This window comes from Haliotis rubra, unplaced genomic scaffold (genome assembly GCF_003918875.1).
Source record: "Haliotis rubra isolate DU_JTF1 unplaced genomic scaffold, ASM391887v1 Scf718, whole genome shotgun sequence".
Taxonomy (NCBI): Eukaryota; Metazoa; Mollusca; class Gastropoda; order Lepetellida; family Haliotidae; genus Haliotis; species Haliotis rubra.
This window is the reverse complement of record NW_025767433.1, coordinates 86,135-112,583: the sequence shown is the minus strand read 5'-3', so window position 1 is coordinate 112,583 and position 26,449 is coordinate 86,135. Positions and strand designations below refer to the sequence as shown.

The following is a 26,449-nucleotide window of genomic DNA, read 5'->3' as shown; positions in this document are numbered from 1 at the left end:
ATATTCTCTAGAATTGTGGCAAGGGTTGCTCAGTTCTCAAGAGGGCACCATTGTCTCCATCACTTAGCTGGAATATTGCTCAGTGTAGTGTTAAACAAACCAGAAGCAAATATTCGATTGGCCATTAGTCTGCGACTCATAGACTTGTTCAGCCACTAATTGTCCATATAACGCCAAGACTTCTGAAATGATGCTATGTTCATGGTAAGTGGGGCAGTGGGGTAGCCTAATGGTTAAAGCGTTGGCTCGTCACGCTGAAGACCCGGGTTCGAATCCCCACATGGGCACAATGTGTGAAGCCCATTTTTGGTATCCCCTGCCGTGATGTTGCTGGAATATTGCTAAAAGCGGCGTAAAACCAAACTCAGTCAGTCATGGTAAGTAGTAGATGCATAAATGTTTGGCAGAGATCTTGTGTATGATGTTTACACGTGGTTTGTTATTGACATAAGACTTACCATATTATTCTATTCCAGGAAACGCTAATTGTGAGTCTTCGTTAGTTTAGTTTCAAATCATATATTCACAGTCCTCAGTGTGAAGATCTCAGCATATAGTCATTGCATGATAGATTCTTCTAAATAAAGGTCACAGGCACAAGTTCTGAAGTTCACTAGCATGTTTGTTGTCATATTCTTCTACTTGACAGGACCCAGTTCTACAAAGTAATGTCGGTGCTTCAAGTGCTCTAAGCCTATGTGGGGTGGTGGGGTAGCCTAGTGGTTAAAACATTGGCTTGTCATAACAAAGATCTGGGTTCGATTCCTGACATGGTTACAATGTGTGAAGCTCATTTCTGGTGTCCCCACTGTGATCTTGTTGGAATATTGCTAAAAAGCAGCGTAAAACCTTGTCACTCACTCACTCTAAGTCTATGTTAAAGAATGGTAGTTATGTTCAACTTAACGCTAAGATCCCATGCCACATAGTGGTCTTAGCGCTAAGGTCATTGTCTTATGACAGTTGTACTGTCACAATCACTTCATGAAAGGTTATTATTCATGTCACTCAAATATGAGATACTTTGTGAAAAGTCTTTGATGTCATGGAAACGAGGACTGACTATGTGCATGATGCATGATTGTGCATGAAATTGTGAACATGAATGTATTGTGTAATGTACAGTTATGAAAACTATATACCATTATACGCTTGCCTCATTTCTTGGTTCACCTAAATGCATATTTTTTTGTTGTTGATTTTTCCTGTGTCCATTTGCTACTTTTACCTTTTTTATACCCGTGAAGGTCCGGGTTAGAATAGTGATCTTCAGTAACCCATGCTCGTCGTAAGAAGCGATTAACGCGATTATTTGGATTATTTACAGACTGCTCCCATATAGCTGGAATATTGCTGAGTGCGGGCGTAAAACTCAACTCACTCACTCACTGACTCATTTTTACTTTTTAGCAACAGAAAACAAATGAAAGGGAAGTAAGCTATGACTTGCCATTCCACAAACACATTTCTTTAGCTGTTTTTGTTTTCTTGTCTGGCTCTTTTGACAATGATTTTGATTTAAAAACTTTATGCACTCATATATCAATGAAAAGTTTAGAGTAATTAAACAATTACATTTCAATTTTGAAATGGTGTTGAACAAAATACTTATGAATAACTATTGCATGTCTCTCCATTTTGTCACTAATTATGAAAAACGGATTTTATTTCAAAGACTTGATCCACTTGTAATTGTAAGAAGCAATGGTAAAGTAATTTTTTTTCACACATGAAATTGACTCACTATAACACAGCTTTTGTAAGCGACATCTCCTGATGACTCTTGTTCGTTTTGATGAGATGATATGCTGAGTGGTGTTTGGTTTGTAGGGTGTCATGGTTAGAACAGAACTTACGCATGTGCAGTGTTGCATCTAGGCAGCGTAATTGCGTAATTTACTCGGTTTCAGCCTATGAAACCGCTATTTTTATTTTGGATGCGTCACATGTCACTCAAAATTAATATTATGTACGCACTTTTGTAATTATTATTATTTTTATTATATTTACAAGTATCGAAGGTTTGAAATGACAAAGTGAAACAAATTTCGGAAAAAAACCCAAAGAGATATAATCTATAATTAATATTATGTATGCACTTTTATTATTATTATTATTTTTATTATATTTACAAGTATCGAAGGTTCGAAATGACAAAGTGAAACAAATTTCGGGAAAACAAAAAAAGAGATATAATATTGAAATCTGTGAAGAAGTAATAGTCCTGATTTCCTGTCAGATATCACAACTCAGTTGATACCCACATTTGAAAAGTTGATGAGTTGCATACCCCACATATGGTAATTTCAAGATGTCATACTGCATCTGTTGCGAAGGGTCAGTGACTCAATTTATGGTGTGTCATTGAACACATGGACATTGATCATTGTTCATAACATTAGTCACTGCTTTGTTTTGCCCAGACTTCATTATTTACAGGCCGCATGCTTATCATAGTCGACCATGTTTAGAACTGGTCTGCAGCGTTCAATGCTAGTCTTTGAAGGCAACTTATGGATAGGGTGCCAGACTCTGAGTACAGTGTCATGTTCCTTGCAATACAGAAGTTGACATCCATAAATTCTCTGTCTGTCAGTGCTTACCGAATGAAGAGAAGCACAACAATTATAGATGCAAGGGCCCACTTTTGTCTGTCTCACAGTCCCTGAACCACATTATTTTCCCTACTGCCAAGCCCTATCTTCAGTGCTAAAGCCCTGAATAAAGCAAGCAGAGCTCCAGATAAGCTGCGTATTTGCGTAACATACGCAATAGAAAAGTTGAAATACGCAAGAAAAGTAATTGCCAGCGTATGAAAAAACACAATATTTACGTATATGCTATGTCAAAATAACAATGTTTATTTACCCAATACATCAAAATCATGTTGCATATCGTATCATTCAAGCCAATCGAAATTAAAGTTTTTCCATCTCTAAATATTCGCGATTAAAACAGTCTGGAATAATTCTAAACGCAATTTAAATGTGCAACAGAGATAGACTACCAATCGCAGTTTCTTAACCCTTCAATGATTGGTCCATCTATAAATAGCGACCAATCAAATAGCTGTTTTCTTTCTGTAAACAAATCGATAATGGTGAGCTAGTGTTGTCGAAAGCTTCCACATGCTCAAAGTAAACTATCTATTTTGTTACGCTTTACAAACAGAAAACAACTTGCTAGATGAATTAATAGGCAAGTCCTTAGACTAACAGCTAGTTGTTTAAATGAACATATGTTACTGAAAAAAGTTCATAGTAAAAAAAAAAATATATAATGAGAAGGAGCCCTGAGACTTTCTTCATTTTCAGAAGCCGATTAAATCCAGACTTGCCACATTTTCTAGACTTGCGTGGCCTTTCTTGGATATACAGTCAAATCCCGATGAGTCGAATCGCGGGGGACCAAGTAATAAATTCGACTTATCAATGTATTCGAGACATAGGTATGTCTATGAGGGTAGAAAACAAGATGATCCAGTCCTAATTCCTCTGCCTAAGCATTTGTTTATCTAATGATTTCCATATCACTAATAGGGGCACCTTATCAGTTCCAGTCTGATTAGCACAGACAGTGATTTGCGTAAAATCACTAATCTGCCTTTTGAACTCACCCGAAATACGAAAGGTGTGAGCCGTGCTGGTTTGTTAATTGGATCAGTTTGCTACACCAATCAACTTCTTATTGACTGACTTCAACTTATGTATACAAGATTGCTGTTGTTTGAATCTCATGGGACCAAATTTCTTTCTCGAGTCATCGTGTGTATTTATGAGATGAATTCGTGTAACCGGTATTCAAATGATGACAACTATAACAGGGAAAGGTCGGGACCAACAGGTACTTCGAGTTATGCATAATATTCGAGACACCGGCATTCGACTCATCGGGATTTTACTGTATTTGCTTCAGGGTTTGTACGACAGACTAGCAAGTCCTGTGTTTCACAACCAGAATCAATTGCCGGTAATATTTTAAATGAACTTGTAACATTAGCTATTCACGGCGTGGAAGTGAAACAACACGATGGGGACAAGGTTTTGAAAAAAAAATTATCTGTTAGAGTGAAGACATGGCTGTTATTATCATCTAATAGCCATCTTGATATCTTGTTTTACACCAAACGGATGTAGACTAAGGCACATCTTTTTTTCTTACAGCACAAGTGGATAAAGCTGTATTAGCTATTAGCTTTAATTTAGCATTGTTGGGAGGATTTTATCTTATTTTATTATTGAATAAAAAAATGTCGCATTTGAAATGAATACCCAGATTTTAGAAAGATGGTGGGTATCTAAAAGTATAGATACCCACTTGAAATTAGAAATACGCACTTAGTTTCAAAAGTTTGGGTATCATTCCCACATGGCCAAAAGCTTATCTGGAGCTCTGGCAAGTCTAGATTTCCTCAGGTTCAGGATCTCTGGTCTCACTGGGGCTCCTGTTCAATTTAAATGGGCTTGTTTGTTACTATCAAAAATATATATATATATATGCAGAGACTAAGCGTTAGTCTAGGGCTCACTTGTACAAGCAATCTAACAGCCATCGTTATCGTAACTCATATAATCCAACATAGACTTACGATAGACTTACTTGACTTAGTAGTCTTAACTCCTTGAGGAACACACTGGGCCTCAACAGTTATCCAGAGACTTAAGATAGGCATAGCACTTGAAGATCAGGTTGTGCCAGTAGGCCAGGTTCTGAAAGCTTTAGAAATCAGGAACCAAAACAGTCAAAATAACATAGTCGTGTCCTTATTTGTGGGCCAGTTTGATTTCTCATGTTGTTTCTGTAACTGCTTGCAGAAGGGAGATACCGATTGTGAGAGTTTCCCATGTCGCCATGGCGGCACCTGCACCGACATTGGCACCAACGCCTACTCCTGCAGCTGTCCCAACGGCTTCACCGGCACGAACTGTGAGACCAGGATCGACTACTGTGCCAGCAATTCGTGCATCAATGGGGGCACCTGCATCAACTCAGACACGACTTTCATTTGCATGTAAGTCACACTTTACAAGTTTACACTTTTTGTGGGGCCATTATTTGATTTTAATTGGACCCCCAAAAAGCTATATTTAACAGGGTGAGTGCTGTAAGTAGAGGTTTTAAATAGGGCTGTTAGATTCACTTACATTATTATTTAAAAATTGATTCCAGGGAAGACACAATCTGTGTTTAGTGATCAAGTCAGTATTATAATTCATCAAGCCTGACTTGGAGTCAGTATCTTCCCCCACCCACCATCTCACTGAATACATTGCAGGTGATTCTATCTCATACGATTATAGGGGCGGTGGGGTAGCCTATAGGTTAAAGCGTTCGCTCGTCAGGCCGAAGCCCCGGGTTCGATTCCCCACATGGGCACAGCTTGTGAAGCCCATTTCTGGTGTCCCCCGCCGTGATATTGCTGGAATATTGCTAAAAGCGGCGTAAAACCAGGCTCAGTCAGTCAGTCATACGATTATATCCATCTGTTTAAAAACATGGCACAACAATAAATGAAATACTTATTCCTGATAATTTATTGGGAAGCGAAAGTATTGCATTGTTCTGATGGACAATGTCATTTCATATTGTTGATTACAGAGTTCTTGTGTTAATGATGAAGTAGGCAGTCTGTAACAATATTAGGTTTGAAATTGATATTTAAATTCATTGACTTCAGGATTTTTTGTTTGCTTATGGAGGTAAATTGGGACATCATTATTGGTGACACGCATATTTACGTTTATTAACTTCAATGTGTTTTTGAGTTTATGGAAGTATGATAATTAAACAAGATGTCTGCTACTGGTAACTTCAAAACTTTTCAATGGCAATTTGTTTTCAGCTGCCCGCCTGGCTTCCTTGGGTTGACCTGCAGCGGTGTGTATGACATCTGCTCCATCTCCAGGCCATGTCTCGGCCCTGGCAGCAGCTGTAACAACAACGGCAACACTGCGACCTGTCAGTGTAGTACAGGTATGTGACACTTACAGTAACTGCTGCAAAGGGCCCTCAACTGACATTCAGTCTCTGGAAACATATGGGGGCTGTGGGGTAGCCTCGTGGTTAAAGTGATCACTCTTTACGCCGAAGACCTGAGGTTTTGTTCCCCGCAATGTGTTGAGCCCATTTCTAGAGTAGCCAGTCATGAAGTGGGCGGTGGGGTAGCCTAGTGGTTCAGGTGTTAGCTCGTCACACTGAAGACCCAGGTTTGATTCACCATATGGGTACAATCTGTGAAGCCCATTTCTGGTGTCCTCCGCCGTGACAATGTTGGACTATTGCAAAAAGCGGCGTAAAACCATATTCACTCACACTCACTGGAAGTGCCACAAGAGATATCATATCATATATCCAATCACTCACTCAGGTCAGGAATATGTAAAATTTACATCCTTCTAAAACAATGCAGGCTTTGCCCTGTAAGTAAATCTTGATACCTTCTTGCTCAGTCATCTATGATCTGGAAAATTGCTGTAAGAGTTGCCTCCCTTAATGATGCAGGGATACAGCGATCATGGATTGATCCCAGAGTCTCCCAGATCATAATTCTTGTATTTTCAGCACCATACTCTTGCTTTTGGTTACTGCATCACTTCCACATTTTCTGCACACATTAAACTGACATTTTGTTCAATGAGGCATCATCTCAGCTATTTTCATGACCGCCTCCGTGGTGTAGTGGTTAGAGCGTCCGCCCGAAGAGCGGAAGGTCGCGGGTTCGATCCCCGACCGCGTCATACCAAAAGACGTAAACATATGGTACTTGTTGGTCCCTGCCTGGTGCTCGGCATTAATGGGTACAACAAGGACTGGTCGGCTCGGAGTCAGTATAATGTGTCTGAGTGTGGTATTCATGCTTCACTGCGGCATGGTATCTCAGTGAGCTAGCACTATAAAACCAGCTTAAGTCTGGGCTAGTACAAGCAGCCGCACATAGACATGCATGCACGTTGTCATATGAGCGAAATATTCTCAAGCACACGTTAAACCCAATTTCACCTCACCTCATCTGTATTTTCAGGTTACGATGGCGACAACTGTGAGCAGAGGACGTCTCAGTGCATTGCAAGCTCTTGTGAGAATGGAGGGACGTGTAACGACAACCTTGGAGCTGCCCGGTGTACTTGTCCTGCAGGTAGGGAGAACACCTCACCTCAATGTCTTCTTGATTGCAGAGCAGAATAAGCCCCAGTGGATCATGCATCTGCATGTGAAACAGGAATCACTGATGCAATTCCAGGAATGAAAAGGGCCCCTAGTGGAACACGTTTCTGTGTCACCGTGGTGATTCCAGGAAAGAACAGTTCGCCTGTACCCAAGTTTTGTCTCCCTGGTACATCATGCTTGTTGAATGTACTAGTATTCAGTCAGCTGTATTTAACTCCCATGGGAATTCCCTTTGGACGTGGTCTCTAATAACCTGTTCTTGCCATACAGGGCAACTCAATCAACACTGACTGAGTTGGGTTTTATGTCTCTTTTAGCAGTATCACGGCGGACTCAAAAGATTTGTCAGATCAATGACATGACTGATAATGAACATTGCCTGTAACAGAAGTCACTGGTTTGTCTGTTCAAGATTATTTACAAACCATCATCATTTTGCTTAATATTGACAAATGCAGTATTAAACAGAAACAAAACGTTCTTATGATATGCTGAGAACTGAGCAGACTGCTTGGACATAGTTGTATGCAGTAAGAAACTAATTTGATCCGTTCATAGAGTTTTGTCTCATCCAGGTTAAAAATATTACAACAAATTTGATTGGTTCAGAGAGTATTTGCCACATCCAGGAACAAAAGAGTACAACAATTTTGATTGGTTTAGATAGTATTTGTCTCCTCAGGTACAAAAGAGTACAACAATTTTGATTGGTTCAGAGAGTATTTGTTACATCCAGGCACAAAAATTTCAACAATTTTGATTGGTTCAGAGAGTATTTGTCTCATGCAGGTACAAGTGGTGACCGGTGTCAGACCAACACTGATGACTGTGACAGCGGCCCATGCCCTGCAGGATCTGTGTGTGTGGATGGCATCAATGCCTATACTTGTCAATGTCAGCCAAACAGGATCGGGGGCGACCTGCCAGAAAGGTAATAATCCCAGCTTCTTAGATTCTTACTACTTACAACATTATCAAGCAATTAACAATTTCCCAATATGGTTCCAGTGAAATGTTTTACAGTCGTTGGCAGACTTTTATCATCATCATCATCATCATCATCATCATCATCATGGATATGCAACATGTTAAGCTAAATAATCCTGCATCTCTAACAATTCCAAATATTATTATCTAAGATGCAGCATGCCCACTCTGTTTCAGCTGTGTCATCAGATTTTGATGTTGCGTTCCCCGGGCCAAGCACGTACCTTGTTGACGCCCTGTCAACACCCCAGAGACTTGGGTCTCAGTCTCTCTCGCTGTCTGTGTGGGTCCGGTACACTGCCCAGACACCCCAGGGGATCATCGCAACACTGTATGGACTGAGGTAAAAGTCTTCTGCTGATGAGTGTTCATATATTTCAAATCAAAAGACACAGGAATGAGATAGTATTTGATATCCAAAATCATTCCATCAACTTTCTCAGTTTTTAAACTGTAATAAGAAGTGTCTTCAGAGGAAAAAGTACAGCTGACCAGTAACAGTGGAAAGAGATCAGTGAAACCATTCTGATAGCATGGTATCCGATAATGTGCTTGCAAGCATTCTGATGCAGTTTGTTCTGGGACACGTCGCAGGATTTTACCTATACTGGTGAAGTTCAGGGATAGAATTGGTCTTTAGCAACCCATGCTTGTTGTAAGAGGCTACGAACAGGATTGTATGGTTAGCTCGCTGACTCACTGACATGTCATCGTATCCCATTTGTGTAGATCAATGTTAATGATATGATGTGGCGGTGGGTGGCCCTGTGCGTAGAGCTCAGGTCACAATCAGTTGAAGTTAAGCAACCTTGGTCGCGGACAGTCCTCGGATGGGTGACCGTGTTTGGCAGCTTCAGTTTCTAGGACTTCAGTCCTGCCCCACAACGAAGCACATGTGACGCATGTGGTCTCACCTTAGGCAAGTGAGTTTGTTCAAAATTGCCTCTGTCCACCCTGCAGTAAAATTGGGTACCTGGTATGATACGATGGTAGTCTGAATTTGAACCTTGAGCACCTGACAGGCGACCGGTTGTATTCTCCACATGGAGTGTTCTGTACTCGTTGACCAGGGGTAATATGTCAGTGCTTTGAGCATGCAATGTGCATGGATAAACGCGCAATATAAATGGACTATTATTATGTCTTCAGTAACCCATGCTTGCCATAAGATGCGACTAACGGGATCAGGTGGCCAGGCTTGCTGACTTGGTTGACACAAGTCATTGTATCCCAATTGCATAAATTGATGCTCATGATGTGAATCATATCACTGCCTGGTCCTCGATTATAGTATAGTTAATTGAGTCTGTGATACTATTGGCATTGTAAAATGCCTTCGATATAATACTGCTGTAAGAAAAAATAGCGATAGTTTGATGTATATCATTGCCGTACAAATTATTGACTTAATGCATTTTGGGCGGTGGGGTAGCCTAGTGGTTAAAGCGTTCGCTCGTCATGCCGAAGACCCGGGTTCGATTCCCCACGTGGGTACATTGTGTGAAGCTCATTTCTGGTGTCCCCCGCCGTGATATTGCTGGAATATTGCTAAAAGCGGCATAAAACCAAACTCACTCACTCACTTCATGCATTTAGGGACCATTAGCAATATTACAGACTCCCAGAATATGAAACAGTCATACATGAATAGAAGCTTTGGAAAAATGACCTTGATATAACCTTGACCTTTCAGCACCAGTGCTGTAGACAACACTGCTCAGGAGTTGCTGAGGCTGGAGAAGGACCGAGTGATGGTGAAGAATCCAAGCAACACAGGGCAGGCTGAGATCTCCTTCACCTCCCTGGATGATGGTCGCTGGCACCACATCGTCTTGGTGTGGGACTCGTCCAGCCGTCAGTTGTCGATGTACATTGATGGGACTTTCATCAACGAGCAGCAGTATGGCTGGAATACCAACATCCCATCTTAGTAAGATACAACTCAGTCATACTTTGTGACATTAGTTGATATGGTTGTGGGGCGGTGGGGTAGCCCAGTGGTTAAAGCGTTGGCTCGTCACGCCGAAGACCCGGGTTCGAATCCCCACATGGGTACAATTTGTGAAGCCCATTTCTGGTGTCCCCTGCCGTGATGTTGCTGGAATATTGCTAAAAGCGGCGTCAAACCAAACTCAGTCAGTCAGTCAGTGATATGATTGTGAGGTGACATTGTTTAATGAATGGACTCCAAGTTATGTCTTTTGACCAAAAATATTGTTCCACGACATGGTTAGTCATGTGCAATGATGGGGCTCAATTTAAGCATTTAGAACTTGCACTGGTGCCAATTGAAAGTGCAAAATGCAACCTCATATAAATTTACACCAACTTGCGACCAGTGCTTGTTAATATTTTGTCACTGAAAGAACGCAGACTTCAGCAGGAAAACAGAATGATGAGGAACTGGCTCGGAGCAGTGACTCTAGAGACGACACAGACTGTTACTGTTGATATCGTGAAGTATTATGAAGAGAGATAAAATGCTCTTATCAGACCAAGAATGTTTTTGTTACAACTATCAGTACCAAAACTCAAGTGCCTTTTCTAATTTTATATTGAGCAGAAGGTGCAACATGGTTTGTCTGGTGAACAAGGTTACCTTGCCACTGGGTGCAAGTACTGATTTTAATGGTCAAGCTAGGACCTCGGCTAATCTGTGAGATCTGCTTACCTATGTGCATATACAGTATTCGATTCCCCACATGGGTACAATATGTGAAGCCCATTTCTGGTGTCCCCCACCGGGATATAGCTGGAATATTGCTAAAAGCGGCATAAAACTAAACTCACTCACTCACTCACTCATATACAGTACCTTCTTGTCCTTAAGTCTTCTACTGTCTTGTTCCAGCATTTGGCTTGTTCTGGATGGAACCTATGACTCCGCCAAGGGAACTGTGGATCAATCCCTCGGGATGGTTGGCAGGATAAGCCGCCTGTCCCTGGTGCCGCGGATACTGACCACTTCAGAGAGGGAAAGCCTGTACAGTAACAAAGACCTTACTCTGTCCGACACCATCTTGGGCTTCACCTCAGACATGATCGATGGCATCAATGGTCTTGTGGACTACAACAGTGAGCTGACTGCTGGGGTGTGTGTATCAGGTTCACAGGGCTGCAGGACTCTTGATACAGGTTAGTAGTGTAGTCACTCGTGAAGATCCGGGTCAGAATTAGTCTTCAGCAACCTGTACTTGTCTACCCGTGAAGATCTGGGTCAGAATTAGCCTTCAGCAACCTGTACTTGTCTACCCGTGAAGATCCGGGTCAGAATTAGCCTTCAGCAACCTGTACTTGTCTACCCGTGAAGATCCGGGTCAGAATTAGCCTTCAGCAACCTGTTCTTGTCTACCCGTGAAGATCTGGGTCAGAATTAGCCTTCAGCAACCTGTACTTGTCTACCCGTGAAGATCCGGGTCAGAATTAGCCTTCAGCAACCTGTACTTGTCTACCCGTGAAGATCTGGGTCAGAATTAGCCTTCAGCAACCCGTACTTGTCTACCCGTGAAGATCTGGGTCAGAATTAGCCTTCAGCAACCTGTACTTGTCTACCCGTGAAGATCCGGGTCAGAATTAGCCTTCAGCAACCTGTACTTGTCTACCCGTGAAGATCCGGGTCAGAATTAGCCTTCAGCAACCCGTACTTGTCTACCCGTGAAGATCCGGGTCAGAATTAGTCTTCAGCAACCCATGCTTGTCTACCTGTGAAGATCTGGGTCAGAATTAGTCTTCAGCAACCCGTATTTGTCTACCCATGAAGATCCGGGTCAGAATTAGCCTTCAGCAACCCATGCTTGTCTACCCGTGAAGATCTGGGTCAGAATTAGCCTTCAGCAACCTGTACTTGTCTACCCGTGAAGATCTGGGTCAGAATTAGCCTTCAGCAACCTGTACTTGTCTACCCGTGAAGATCCGGGTCAGAATTAGCCTTCAGCAACCTGTTCTTGTCTACCCGTGAAGATCTGGGTCAGAATTAGCCTTCAGCAACCTGTACTTGTCTACCCGTGAAGATCCGGGTCAGAATTAGCCTTCAGCAACCTGTACTTGTCTACCCGTGAAGATCCGGGTCAGAATTAGCCTTCAGCAACCCGTACTTGTCTACCCGTGAAGATCTGGATCAGAATTAGCCTTCAGCAACCCATACTTGTCTACCCGTGAAGATCCGGGTCAGAATTAGCCTTCAGCAACCCGTGCTTGTCTACCCGTGAAGATCCGGGTCAGAATTAGCCTTCAGCAACCCGTACTTGTCTACCCGTGAAGATCCGGGTCAGAATTAGCCTTCAGCAACCCATGCTTGTCTACCCGTGAAGATCTGGGTCAGAATTAGCCTTCAGCAACTCATGCTTGTCTACCCATGAAGATCCGGGTCAGAATTAGCCTTCAGCAACCCATGCTTGTCTACCTGTGAAGATCCGGGTCAGAATTGGTCTTCAGTAACCCATGCTTGTCTACCTGTGAAGATCCGGTCAGAATTAGTCTTCAGCAACCCATACTTGTCTACCCGTGAAGATCTGGGTCAGAATTAGCCTTCAGCAACCTGTACTTGTCTACCCGTGAAGATCCGGGTCAGAATTAGCCTTCAGCAACCTGTACTTGTCTACCCGTGAAGATCCGGGTCAGAATTAGCCTTCAGCAACCCGTGCTTGTCTACCCGTGAAGATCTGGGTCAGAATTCGCCTTCAGCAACTCGTACTTGTCTACCCATGAAGATCCGGGTCAGAATTAGCCTTCAGCAACCTGTACTTGTCTACCTGTGAAGATCCGGGTCAGAATTGATGTTCACGAACCCATGCTTGTCTACCTGTGAAGATCCGGGTCAGAATTAGCCTTCAGCAACCCGTACTTGTCTACCCGTGAAGATCTGGGTCAGAATTAGCCTTCAGCAACCCGTGCTTGTCTACCCGTGAAGATCTGGGTCAGAATTCGCCTTCAGCAACTCATACTTGTCTACCCATGAAGATCCGGGTCAGAATTAGCCTTCAGCAACCCATGTACTTGTCTACCTGTGAAGATCCGGTCAGAATTGGTGTTCACGAACCCATGCTTGTCTACCTGTGAAGATCCGGGTCAGAATTAGCCTTCAGCAACCCGCACTTGTCTACCCGTGAAGATCCGGGTCAGAATTAGCCTTCAGCAACCTGTACTTGTCTACCCGTGAAGATCCGGGTCAGAATTAGCCTTCAGCAACCCGTACTTGTCTACCCGTGAAGATCCGGGTCAGAATTAGTCTTCAGCAGCCCATGCTTGTCTATCTGTGAAGATCTGGGTCAGAATTAGTCTTCAGCAACCCGTACTTGTCTACCCATGAGGATCCGGGTCAGAATTAGTCTTCAGCAACCTGTACTTGTCTACCCATGAGGATCCGGGTCAGAATTAGTCTTCAGCAACCCATGCTTGTCTACCTGTGAAGATCTGGGTCAGAATTAGTCTTCAGCAACCCATGCTTGTCTACCCGTGATGATCTGAATTAGAATTGGTCTGCACGAACCCATGCTTGTCTACCCGTGATGATCCAAGTTAGAATTGGTCTTCAACACCCATGCCTTGACAAAGGGGATTGGATGGTCAGACCCACTGACTTGGTTGACACATGTCATTGTATTCTAATTGCGTAGATTGATGATCATGCTGTTGATCACTGGATTGTCTGGTGAAGACTCACCTCAATATAGCTGGAATATTGGTGAATGTGGAGTTACACAACCAACCAAACAAACAAATAGTAGTGCAGTCAGTCGCTAATTTTTCCCTTTGTCCCAGCAGTGCCTGTAATGTCAATGCCCAAAATGAAGCAAGTCTCAATATACCTTAGAGGCCCATGTGTGAAGCCCATTTCTGGTGTCAAGATATTGCTGGAATATTGCTAACAGCTGTATAAAACCAAACTCATTCACTCGCTTATGATCAATGTAGTCCTGTGATGGCTTTGTAAAAAGGCTCAAATTTCCTGGACTCAGACATTCATAGCTACCAAACTTCAGAAAGACTTACCGTATATGACCGACTATAAGTCGGGCCCCTTTCTCAACCCTCTAAATTCTTGCCAAAACCATGTAACTCATGTATAAGTCGGCCCCTTTCCCCGTACAAATCGGTATCGCCGCCTCAATCTTCACGCTCGGACACGATGTTTAATGCGAAAATATATGCATGAAGCATTTTTGTCACAGGTCATAACCTAGCACGATACGTCAAATAAATCCCATAATTTACGTATAGGTAGCGATTTCTTGCTTAATATGTTCAGAATAGCATTATTTTACCCAAAACTTTCGTCTATATCTAAAGGTTTTCGTTTACGAGGACGGTATCCATTGCCGTAATATGATTGGCTGCCTTAGGTCACGTGTCTGGTTTTGACCAATCACGACCCTTATAGCAGACTGTGGCGAAAAAAGCGTCATTAGAAACCAATTTTTATCCAATAAAATTGCTTCTTACAAGTGTGAAAATACTCTCGGCAAGGGTACAGTGATAGTGTTGATGTTCAGAGCTTTCGAACGATGCCCGACATCAAACGATTCGCCTCACATGTTATTCATACGAAGCTTCGAAAACGGAGGTATTTTCCGTTGTTGTGTCATGTTACCGAGCGAAAAGCCACTGATATCGGAAAGAAATCTTTTTATAATAATTTTCTGATTACGTAAAAATGAAAATATAAAAGAAAAAGTCACGGGCATGTTATGACATGTCACAAATGGAAAAAAATCGTCTTAGTTTTTGCTTCTTTCGTGGTTTATCTGGACATTATAAATGTAAACTTGCATTTTCATCATTAACAGTATTTTTCAAAACCACCACACAAAACTGCCACAGAATACAAATAAGTTTACTTTACGTGAAACATGTCGTGTCAAGTCGTGTCACGTGTCCCAACTTTATCGCTCGATAACAAAGTACCGGTAGGTACATAGCTGTGATCAAAATATCTGATTAAATTTAATTTATTGTTTATACTATAAAATATATTTTACAAAAGACAAACAACAAAGTTTTATATTTTATGTTTTATTTGTCCCACGATGTCATTTACCTTTGGAAACGTTGTCAGTACGTATATGCTTCCTGCTTCCGGTGTAAACATTGCCAGTTGAGTTCGCAGAGCTGGCAGATTCACACACCTGACCTCGGGAATTTTTTGGGTAGATTAATGAACTCAAGTATAAGTCGGGTCTGATTTTTTACCTACATTTTCTGGTATCAAATTTCCGACTTATAGTCGGTCATATACGGTACATTCATCTTAGCACAAAGATAACATAAAAGTGTGATCAGGAGTGCGTTGTATGGCTGATTTTGTGTGTTGGCAATTAGGTGCTGTGAGTGTGGGTTCAAATCCCGGGTGGGATCATAGATCATGTCATAGCTCATAGCTCAAGTCAGGTTGTGGCTTCTTAGATCGTTGTTTGTCTGTCTTTGTTATAGTGATAGTTTGTTGATATGATTAAGAATGAAATAGATGAAGAAAAGGCAGACTGTGACTAGATGTTGAATATCTTCATTTAAGACTGGTGGCTGTTAGTGAAATAATAAATGAAAAACCCAGTTTTAGCAAAGTTTTTCACAATATCTCTTAATAAACTTACATGGAACTGAAATGAATGTGTATGTTTGTGTAACGCTATAATTGGTAGCAATTTCCCCAGTAAGATGAGAAATATACAGATGTGTTGTAAACATTGAGAAAATTGCTTTCAGTGACATCCAGCCCAAGCCCCACTTCTTGTCCTGATGACCAGTTGCGGACACCTCCCCGAGAGTCCACGCCAGTATGGCCAGTGCCTGTGTTTAGTGGCGCCACCACTGTCAGAGCTAACTATGTGTCCGGAGGTACGTGTGCTTAGATCTCTTCTCAAACCAATATAGAATTCCTCGAGACCAATGTATTATCAGAAAATAGGAATCTACTTGAACTTCATGAGTATCCTGAGAGCATTGATATATGCCCCAGTATTATTTGATTCTGTGAACAAGCTAGAATCTATATGAGGAAGCTGACACCTATCGAAACAAGCGCCAATGTGAAGATGCTAGCACCAATGTAAAGAAGGTAGCATGATTAGGAACATAATAGCTCTTATATGAACAAGCTGGCACCTCTATCAACGGGACAACCTCACACCTAAGAACAAGCTACCACCTGTGTAAACAAGCTACCAACTATATAAACAAGCTACCACCTATATAAACAAGCTACCACCTATATAAACAAGCTACCACCTATATAAACAAGCTGCCACCTGTGTAAATAAGCTAGCTGGCCTGCGCATGACACTGACCTAACATTGATGACAAACCTAGCGCATGTGTTTTTCAGAGAGTAAGTTGACGTGGGGGACATATGGAGTAGCGTACGCTGGCAGCGATGAAGATGGAGATGCAGCCATGTGTACATTCAGGCTCTACAACCGACGTAAGTACCACTCTGTGTGGAGATCAGCAGTCAGTGTGCATGTTCTGGCTTTACAAAGCTGTAAAACTCACTCACTTAAATTAGAAAAATAAGTATAACAAGTTCCATTTTTTTAAAGAAAATGATTTTGTCCCATTTCGCCTTCCAGGGGCCCGTTGTATATTATCCTGCATACATCTGTTAATTGAGTATCGAGACTCAGGTGTACGTATCGATACAAGGTAGGCGTATCATGGCTCTTCTATGTTTGTTTCGGGGGCGACGGGGTAGCCTAGTGGTTAAAGCGTTGGCTCGTCATGCCGAGGACCCAGGTTCGAATTCCCCACATGGGTACAATGTGTGAAGCCCATTTCTGGTGTCCCCCGCCGTGATGTTGCTGGAATATTGCTAAAGCGGCGTAAAACCAAAACTCAGTCAGCCAGTCTATGTTTGTTTCAGGCACAGCATGTGTGGTGCCGACCCAGCCTCTGTTTGGAGATGAGACATGTACAGTAATAGAAGGAGGCTTTCGGTGTACAGTGCAATGTACCGAGAACAACTTCGCCATGGCAACACCGGGTCCCAAATACTACAGCTGTGGCGTCCACGGCATGTACCAGGAAGCTGATACACCACTACCCTACGAGCTGTCGGCATGCACCAGTAGGTGGCACTGAATACTGTATTTCAATTCCATCAGTGTATGGCCGTCTCCGTGGTGGAGCATCCGCCCGAGAGCCGGAAGGTCACGGGTTCGATCCCCGACCGCCATACCAACAGACGTTAAAATATGGTACTTGTTGGTCCCTGTCTGTCGCTTGGCATTAATGGCTACAACAAGGACTGGTCGGCTCGAGTCAGTATACTGTGTCTGAGTGGGGTATTCATGCTTCACTCGCGCATGGTATCTCAGTGAGCTAGCACTATAAAACCAGCTTAAGTCTGGGCTAGTACAAGCAGCCGCATACATACACATACACAAACACGACGCTTAACCCACCCCTCACCTCACCTCACCTCACCTCACCTCACCTTCAGTGTATTGTCATGGTGACCACTTTGAGGAAACCGTTGTCCATTTAATTACAAAAGCTAATTTACCAATAGCCATGACGTGTATATTTCGCGAATCATTTGATGTAACATTTGTTATGTAATGTTGGGATTACACTTTTTTAGTAGTACTTTTGTTTAGGACTTTGGATGAGGGTTGATAACTTGAGTAGGGTTGATTTGATGAAAGTTGCGGTGGCTGAGTGGGTTAGGCGGCTGACTTTGTGTGCTGGCAATTAGGTGTCTGAGTCTGAGGGTGTGGGTTCGAATCCCGGATTGGACTCAACCCAACAAAACTACTAGAATCTACTTTACTAAGGAAGTGTAATTCCAAATATAACATATGTTAAGTTTGACCACTTTCTAAATGGCATTGTGTAATCCTAATCATTTGATGGTCGTTATTTATGGGATGCTGATCACGCTTGGTAATTTCAATTTAATGACACTCAGTGTCAGTCATCCTGGACAAGTTGTGCGACGTTTGTGTATGACGGTACATAAGTCAGATTTGAGGACTAGGTATAAAGGAGTCAATCTGTGTAAAGGTTAAACTATGTCGTTTCAAGTGAATGAACATGAGACAACAAGCTTCTCAAAAGAAATGTGAAATATATTTTTAAACATCACTACACAGGATGATTTTCCATCCCAATTGTGTTTACTGGTACTGTATGAAATGCAGGGATTACAATAACAAGAGTCCATTTGTCTCCAAATAAGAATGATGAATTGCGAAAGGACTCAGAATCAGGATTTACTGATTAAATATCAGTATAGTATATGACAGTTAATACCCTGTACCCAGAATCAGATGTTTGCTATTTTTATACCAAACGCTGTAAAAAATATGATGTTATGTGTGCATCTTTATCAGGGGATGAGCAATGTTAGAAGAAACAACAAAACACATGCGATCTACACAACGACACACAGTACACAATAGTTCACATTCATTAAGGGGCGATGGGCTAGCCTAGTGGTTAGAGCGTTGGCTTGTCACATAAAGACCCGGGTTTGATTGTCCACGTGGGTACATTGTGTGAAGCCAATTTCTTGTGTCCCCGCCATGATATTGCTGGAATATTGCTTAAAGGGGCATAACTCACTCACTCACTCACCCACTCACTCACTCACTCATTAAGATTGAAGGTGAGCTTCTGAACCTTTGATATAAAAGGTAAACATATATCACTTGTTTCTGCTACAGGCTGCACTGAACCAAAGCATGACATCGTGGTGACCATGGACTTCCTCATGCAGTCCCTCTGCTCCGGTCCGCTCCAGACTCAGAACATGGAGGAGCTCCAGAGGCAGATCAAGAATGCGCTGTCAGAAATCAACAACCAATGGAGACAGGAGCTGTGTAACGCGGCCACCTGCTCTGGTGTGAATGTGCAGACTGTGTGTGTACAGGCCACTCGTATGATGGCCGTCACGATCCGCCTCCTCACAGTCAAGTAAGATAGACATCCCTACTGCCTGAGTCAGTTGTTTAGTCTAGTGGTTAAAGCGTTGGCTCGTCCACGCCAAGACCGGGTTCGATTCCCCACATGGGTACAACGTGTGAAACCCATTTCTGGTGTCCCCTGCCGTGATGTTGCTGGAATATTGCTAAAAGTGGCATAAAGCCAAACTCAGTCAGTCAGTAGTAGGTTTAGTAGTATGGTTATTGATGTTGATCATCATTATCATTCTTATCCCCGCCATGAAGTGAGGGGTATATTGGTTTGAGCATCCGTCTGTGATGATAGGGACGGTATCCCCAATGGGGACAGATTTTCCGTCAGAAACCGTTATAGATAGAAAACCAAATTTGGTATGTATTTTCAGAACACCAATGCCTTGATGGAGTTTGAAAGTGGAAACTGTGTTATGGTTCTTTACTGACTTATGGCCCTTGTGCGTTTCGGACTTAGTGCATGGTAACATCCCCAATGGGGGGCTGGGGCAAGATTTTCTCAGAAAACAGTTATAGATAGGGAAAACAAATGCAGGGCTACAGATAAAGGGGCGTACAGGCGTAATGTACGCCTCAAAATCAATTAAGTCACGACATAATATAAGATTTCAAGCGTGTCGTGGTACGCACATAAATACCTTTTACATCTAACAGTTAATTTCCATGCGTATCGTGCAAATGGAAATCTATTTATACTTGTCAAGTTTCTTTTCTCTTGAAACACGATTTGACACGAGGAAACCCTGACAGTAGGAATCACTTGCGTTGCCATGCAACAATATGTGTCACTATTTTTCGATTGGCTAAAAACTACACTGTTCCTATTTATATCCAGTCGGACCTGACATCCACAAACCACATCACCAACTCGCTCACACAAAAACATGTCAGTACTCATTCAAAATTCTCAGTACACCTCCACTTGCAATATGATGTGTAAGTACACTCGCACCCCCAAAAGTTATCTGGAGCCCTGAAATGGTGTGTATTTTCAGGACATATATGTCATTGTGGAGTTAAAAACATGAACCGTGTGGCGGGGGATATTGATGACCATGTCTTCTTGTTTATATTATATACACTGTTCTTTCAGGACTGCTCTGACCAATGCCAACTCTTTGAAAATGTCTGCACAAGAGATTTTGTCAGTGGCCATCATTGATGAAAAGAAATTTGACTTCCAGGTAAGACAGAGCAGGGGGTATTGTGGGGACAGATTTTTGCCTCTATTTAACTCAAGGCTTCTTTACCACTAACTGATACATTTATGTACATGTATTCAGAACCTCTGTCACCAATGTTCAATTAGAGTGATCAGAACAGTAGTCGATCTTGTTGGTGTTGCTGACATTAGAAATCACTGGCATTCTTCTTGATTGAAATACACATAAAGATCCGGGATCGGGTGGTCAGGCTTGCTAATTTGGTTGACACTTGTCATCGTATCCCAGTTGTGTACTTCGATGCTTATGCTGTTGATCACTGGATTGTCTGGTCCAGACTCAGTTATTTCACACCGATACCAAATAACTGGATAATTGCTGAGTGCAACGTTAAACGTCAAACAATCAAAAAGTGTCTAAGAAATCACTGGCTTTCTCTGAAACACTGAAACACTGCCAGCTCACCGAGATGCCGAATATGTAGATCAATGAATCTGTCTTTCCCCAGCTCGGTACTCCGATAGTTTCGTCATTCCTGACAGTGGATGTTCCAACATGTGACAGCGGCAGACAACTCACTGGAGACTGTTGTGGTAAGGTCGTTTATAATTACGTTATTCACCCATCCTAGAGATTTGTTTGAGTGGCATTCTAGAAGTTGCTGGTATAGAGATGACACAACTTTATGGATGATCAACTTCTTTATTTTAACAATAGCGACATTTCGGTCTAGGTTCTTATATCGTTGTATATAAACTGGTGTACCCCATCATTCCCCCATATGCTTAAAAATGGTATAAGAATCTACACTGAAACTTTGCTATTGTTAAAATAAAGAAGTTGATCATCCATAAAGTTGTGTCATCTCCATCCTATAGACCCTGAATCCCTTTGTCAGCAGTTTATCACGATTTTGGTGTACTGGATGATGTACTCGACTTGAATACTTCTCTCAATCAAGGACATAATTCTTTGCAAGAGGCATTGCTGGTGTCCCCCGCAGTGATATTGCTGGAATATTGCTAAAAGCAGGGTAAAACCAAACTCACTCACTCACTGACTACAAGAGGAAGGCATTACTGGTGACCCACCGTGATATTGCTGGAATATTGCTAAAAGCGGTGTAAAACCAAACTCACTCACTCACTGCAAGATGAAGGGTGTGTTTGGTAATTCACTTTCAGAAAGTGACTTTCATATGACTTCCCATCATCAATAAAAGATTATAATCCTGTTACCTATGAGGATTCTGGGTTTAAATGGGTTCCTGGTAGTGGCGTTGTTTGTTAGTCATAGGTGGTACTGATTTTATGGAGAAGCATGTATAATGTGAATGACCCCCCTAAAATTTATGTACAAAGTAAGCCCAAATGACATTTCAACCCCAACGGAGTTGATCCCATGGTTAGATGAAAACCTGTCCTAAAGGTGACTGAATGGATAAGGGTCCTGCACCACAAAGCGATTGAATCGCTACGAACATACAAACTTTTTATGTATCAGGACCCATGTTGTCTGTCTTTGTGACTCTTTTGACTGCATATCAACGTATCCTGACTAACACTGTTCATAACATTAATCACTGGAATGTCTTGTCCATACCTATTACATACTTCATCACTGGATTGTCCAGTCCAATCTCAGTAATTTATAAACCACCATCATACACCTTGATTAGGGAATGTTAAAAATTTATGGCTAGGAGGGCGGGATGATGATTCTTATGGAGACGCATGTACAATGTGAATGGCCCCCCTAAAATTTATGTACAAAGTAAGCTCCCACCCCTTGCATGTCATGTACAAAATCAATGACCACCCCGCTAGTACATGCCCTAGAACAAAATGGGTGTCCCCCCTTAAAATCATCAAAACACCACCACCCCCCTACACACACACACACCCCACACCCCTCACTGCACCCCCAGCATGTCCCTTATTGCTGAGTGAGCGTTAAACAACAAATGGACTCTCCAAATGGTTGTCCAAGAACGTCATCATGTCCTGTATTGTATTTGTAGCTGAGTGTGGGCCAGGGACTTACTTCAACACAGATACGGGCAAGTGTGTGGTGTGTCAGCTCGGATCATACCTGGTGGACGTTGGTCAGGTGGGGACGGCATTGTCAAGTCCATGTCAGCTGTGTGCTGGAGGCAAGACGACGCCCAACACTGGAGCACAGACAGAAGACGAGTGTAGAGGTGAGAATGGAAAAGAATAATGTTTCCGGCTCAAATAGTTTTTCGAAGCAAGAATATGTATCTTAGAAAATATTGCAGAAACTGACTGTGGATATAACATCCATGGAAGAAATGTCTGCTGGAAATCACACCTATTATATTACTTCACATGGAGAGAATCAACAGTGGGAATAAATATTTTGGTTTTTTTTACAAGGTTTCTGTGACCTCTTGACCTGTCTTATACACCAAACACTTTAAGAAGCTGTTTCTTTCAGAGGTGTTATGATATGGCTGAAATATTGCTGATGTGGCTTTAAATTTCATCTCACTCGCTCACTCTTTCAGAGGTGGTAACTGTGATTTGAAACCTCCGACTAACCAATCAGAATTGAGAATTTCTAAAATCATGGCAAACTATTCATACCCCACTCCTAAACTTTTGACAAATAAATGAGAATATTAAAATTCTTTTATCATTGAAGCCCTGACATTTTCTGATTGAAAACAGATGACCATTCAAGACATATCTGTTCTTAAACAACTTTCTACATGGCTTCATTAACCTCAATATTCACTCTGATTCCAGTGACGTGTGTTATCGGCAATTTCTACAATCTGACTGTGGGGCAATGCCAAGAGTGTCCCCTGGGGTTCTACCAGCCTGCCCCGGGGACCTTCTACTGTGAGCCCTGTGGGGTGGGGCTTACCACAGAAGCAGTGGGGTCATCCTCTGTCACACAGTGTGGAAGTAAGTACTACTGTTGGGAATTGGTTGCAATCTCAAAATTGGTTCATTACCAGTGAGTAATCATCGGAAAAAATTGGTGAGCGTCATTTATCAGATTTTCCTTTTCAGGTTGTTATTGCAGATAAGTACAACATCTGTTGTTTTTTGCTTTATCTAGAAACTGTGCAAATTGCATTTGCAAATTACACATCCAATTTAAAATGATACATCGTGCTTTAAAGTGATGACTAATATATCATGAACATAAACTTCCTGGAGTCTTAAAAAAATATTCAGTCATGACTTCAGTAAGCGAAGTTTTCTGAAATGAGGCATGTTTCATCGTCAAGTGTTTCAAACACTAAAACAGTAGTTCCCCAGAGGCCCAGATAAGCTGCGTATCCGGGTAAAATACGCATAGAACATTTCCAATTACGCACTGAAAAATAATTGTTGCGTAGCAATTACCCATTTAAAATGTTAGATACACAAAAAGTTTAAAACAAATGTGTACGGAATATATTTATAAAAATCGCTTGCGTAATGAAAAAGACATCGAATTCTATCAAGTTGTACTGTTAGTATAGGAGGAGTGATTTTTTATGAAATCATTTCCATTATATTTAAGTAGGTTTGACATAAGGCAGAACATACCTGCTTAGTAAACTTACTCAATGACACAATACTAGGTGAGTAAAATGACTGAAATATGTGAAATATGTGAAATACGCACATATTTGAAAGCAGTGGATAACGGAAAATGAAATACCCACTCAAAATTCATAATACCCTCTCCAAAAAATACAGTGGGTACAGTACCCACATGAGCTAAATCTTATAAATCGTTTGTGGTTGATGTGATTGATTGCTTGGTCATTTGGTCACTGCGACCAATCTTCGATTATTTCAATTAACTGGAACACCACCACTAACTGTACTCCGTATATATGCCATATTGGCCACAGTGCTGAACCTAATTAGTAATTTTTTAAAGGTTGTGCTCACTCAAATGAAATCTATCTTCAGAGATTGAGCAGTATTGACAAGCAGCCTGATCTTTTAGAAAATTTATAAAATTAGTTGCTTATGGAAATCAGTCACAAGTTCATTTTCAGAAATCTTGTGATCAAATTCAGTTAAAACATTGATGAAACTAAAATGTTTTGATAATACTTACTGTGTAGTTATTTTCTTGGGGGCGGTGGGGTAGCCTAATGGTTAAAGCGTTGGCTCGTCACGCCGAAAACCCGGGTTCGAATCCTCACATGGGCACAATGTGTGAAGCCCATTTCTGGTGTCCCCCGCCGTGATGTTGCTGGAATATTGCTAAAAGCGGCGTACAACTAAACTCACTCTCTCACTCTTAAGTAATTAGTTTCGTCTAGACTGTTGTTTAATCAAATAGCTGTGATCTTATGTTTGGTTTAACCTAACAACCAAATACAATCAGGATGTATTTGAAAGAGAGAAACAATACTTTCTGACTTGGTGAAATATGAAAAACATAATGTTTTGTCATCGCTGGTCATAAGAAATGGTTGTATTATACATATTTATAAGCATCTTTAATGTAATGAAAAAATTCTGTTGTATCTTGGTTTGTTTAGGGATTTTGTCACACGCAGCAGGGCTCGAAAACTTAATATGAACTCGTCCTTCTAAAATTGTACTGGCCCTATAAATCATGCATCACAATGAATATGAATTTAAATTACTTTATTTCAAAATGTTTGCTTGGAATAAAACTGCAATAAACATTACTTACTTTGTCTTCTGTACGAAATATTTGACAAAATTGAATTCATCCAACATTTAAGATACTAGTAGCTGAACTTCAAAGAAAAACTAAAATGTTACTTTTGGGTCAGAAAACGTACTCGTCCTCTAGGACCAGCAAATTATGTTTTTCACTTGCCCGAAATATTTTTTACTCGTCAATACGAGCGTACGAGTGGAATTTTCGAGCCCTGCGCAGTAAAAAAAACAATAGTTATTTTCGGTTTGTTTGGAGTATTGTCACAAACAATCAAGCAAGTCATGGAGTTTTTGAATCGTTCACCTCTAATGACCAGCAATGGTTACAGAGAACCTGTTCTAATTATCAATCCCATTGGTTATTTCAGTCTATCAGATTACTACAGGTTTGTATGACAGTCTCTGTTATGAAGCATGGTTTTGTCAATATGGGGATTGGTTGCACAAAATGGCTGAGTATTGATTTCTAGTGAGGGATGAGACAGTCTTTGAGTGCGGCTGCATGTTTATCTCACAAAGTGGGTCAGTCTATGCTTTGAAGCATGGTTTTGTAAATATGTGGTTTGGTTGTACAAAATGACTAAATATTGATTCTTTTAGTGCAGCTGCATGTTTGAGTCTCACAAACTGGAGAAGTTAGTGTTGTGAAGCATGGTTTTATGAATATGGGGACTGGTTGTACAAAATGGCAGAGTATAGACTCTCAGTCAGTGGTGAGACAGTTTTTTGAGTGAGGCTGCATGTTTGAGTCTCACAAACTGGGACAGTCTGTGTTGTGAAGCATGATTTTGTCAATATGGAGATCGGTTGTACAAAATGACTGAGTCTCACAAACTGGGGCAATCTGCTTTAAGTTGAATTCATCATGACACTTTTATGTTCTGCATATGGCTTGCATGTGTCCTGTCCAAATCCCGTTTCACCCCGATTATGTTCCGAAGTTTGTCACCACCTTCCCCGTCCTTGTGGTTTTTAACAAATTGATTCATGACCAAGATGGGCAATGCTTTGAGTTTTCCTGCAACGTCATCCTCACATGCGTATTATTGAAAAGGTGCTTTGAATAGCAGAACACTGTGAGGCAAATATGACATGCATCGCGAATAATGGGTTATGAATACGAATACATGTAAATACATGTATTCATGATTTTAATATTGACTCATTTTGCAATTTATGAGCATCAAGATCTCTATGGTACATCATGATAGAAAAACCGAAGTTGTTATCCATAAAAGTATCTTGCCTTGTTTTGATTCACTAGAACTTCTTAAATGCTGTTCAAGCTCATCAGGATGCTATGTATTGTGGGGTAGCCTGGACCTGGGTTCGATTTCCTACAGGGGTACCATGTGTGAAGCCCATTTCTGGTGTCCACCCCTATGATATTGCTGGAATATTGCTAAAAGCAGCGTTAAACCATACTCATTCGCTCACTCATTCACTCACTATGTATTGTGTTTTCAGATGACTTTGTCGGTGCAACAACCACATCATCACCACCAAGTAAGTTTATTAAACACGGCGTGTTCCCAGCTCTGTTGTACCTATACTGACT

At 41.5% G+C, this 26,449-nt stretch overlaps 1 protein-coding gene across 1 annotated transcript in view; it reads left to right on the top strand.

Moving 5' to 3' along the window:
- The window catches only part of LOC124259322 (sushi, von Willebrand factor type A, EGF and pentraxin domain-containing protein 1-like), a 60,608-nt gene extending 52,165 nt beyond the window's left edge, over window positions 1-8,443 (top strand). The window contains exons 33-38 of the mRNA XM_046693444.1: window positions 477-488; window positions 4,815-5,011; window positions 5,843-5,973; window positions 7,022-7,135; window positions 7,957-8,098; window positions 8,332-8,443. Coding sequence (XP_046549400.1) covers window positions 477-488; window positions 4,815-5,011; window positions 5,843-5,973; window positions 7,022-7,135; window positions 7,957-8,098; window positions 8,332-8,350 — 615 coding nt within the window. The 3' untranslated portion in view covers window positions 8,351-8,443. The remainder of the gene's footprint in view (window positions 1-476; window positions 489-4,814; window positions 5,012-5,842; window positions 5,974-7,021; window positions 7,136-7,956; window positions 8,099-8,331) is intronic.
- Window positions 8,444-26,449: the final 18,006 nt, after the last annotated feature.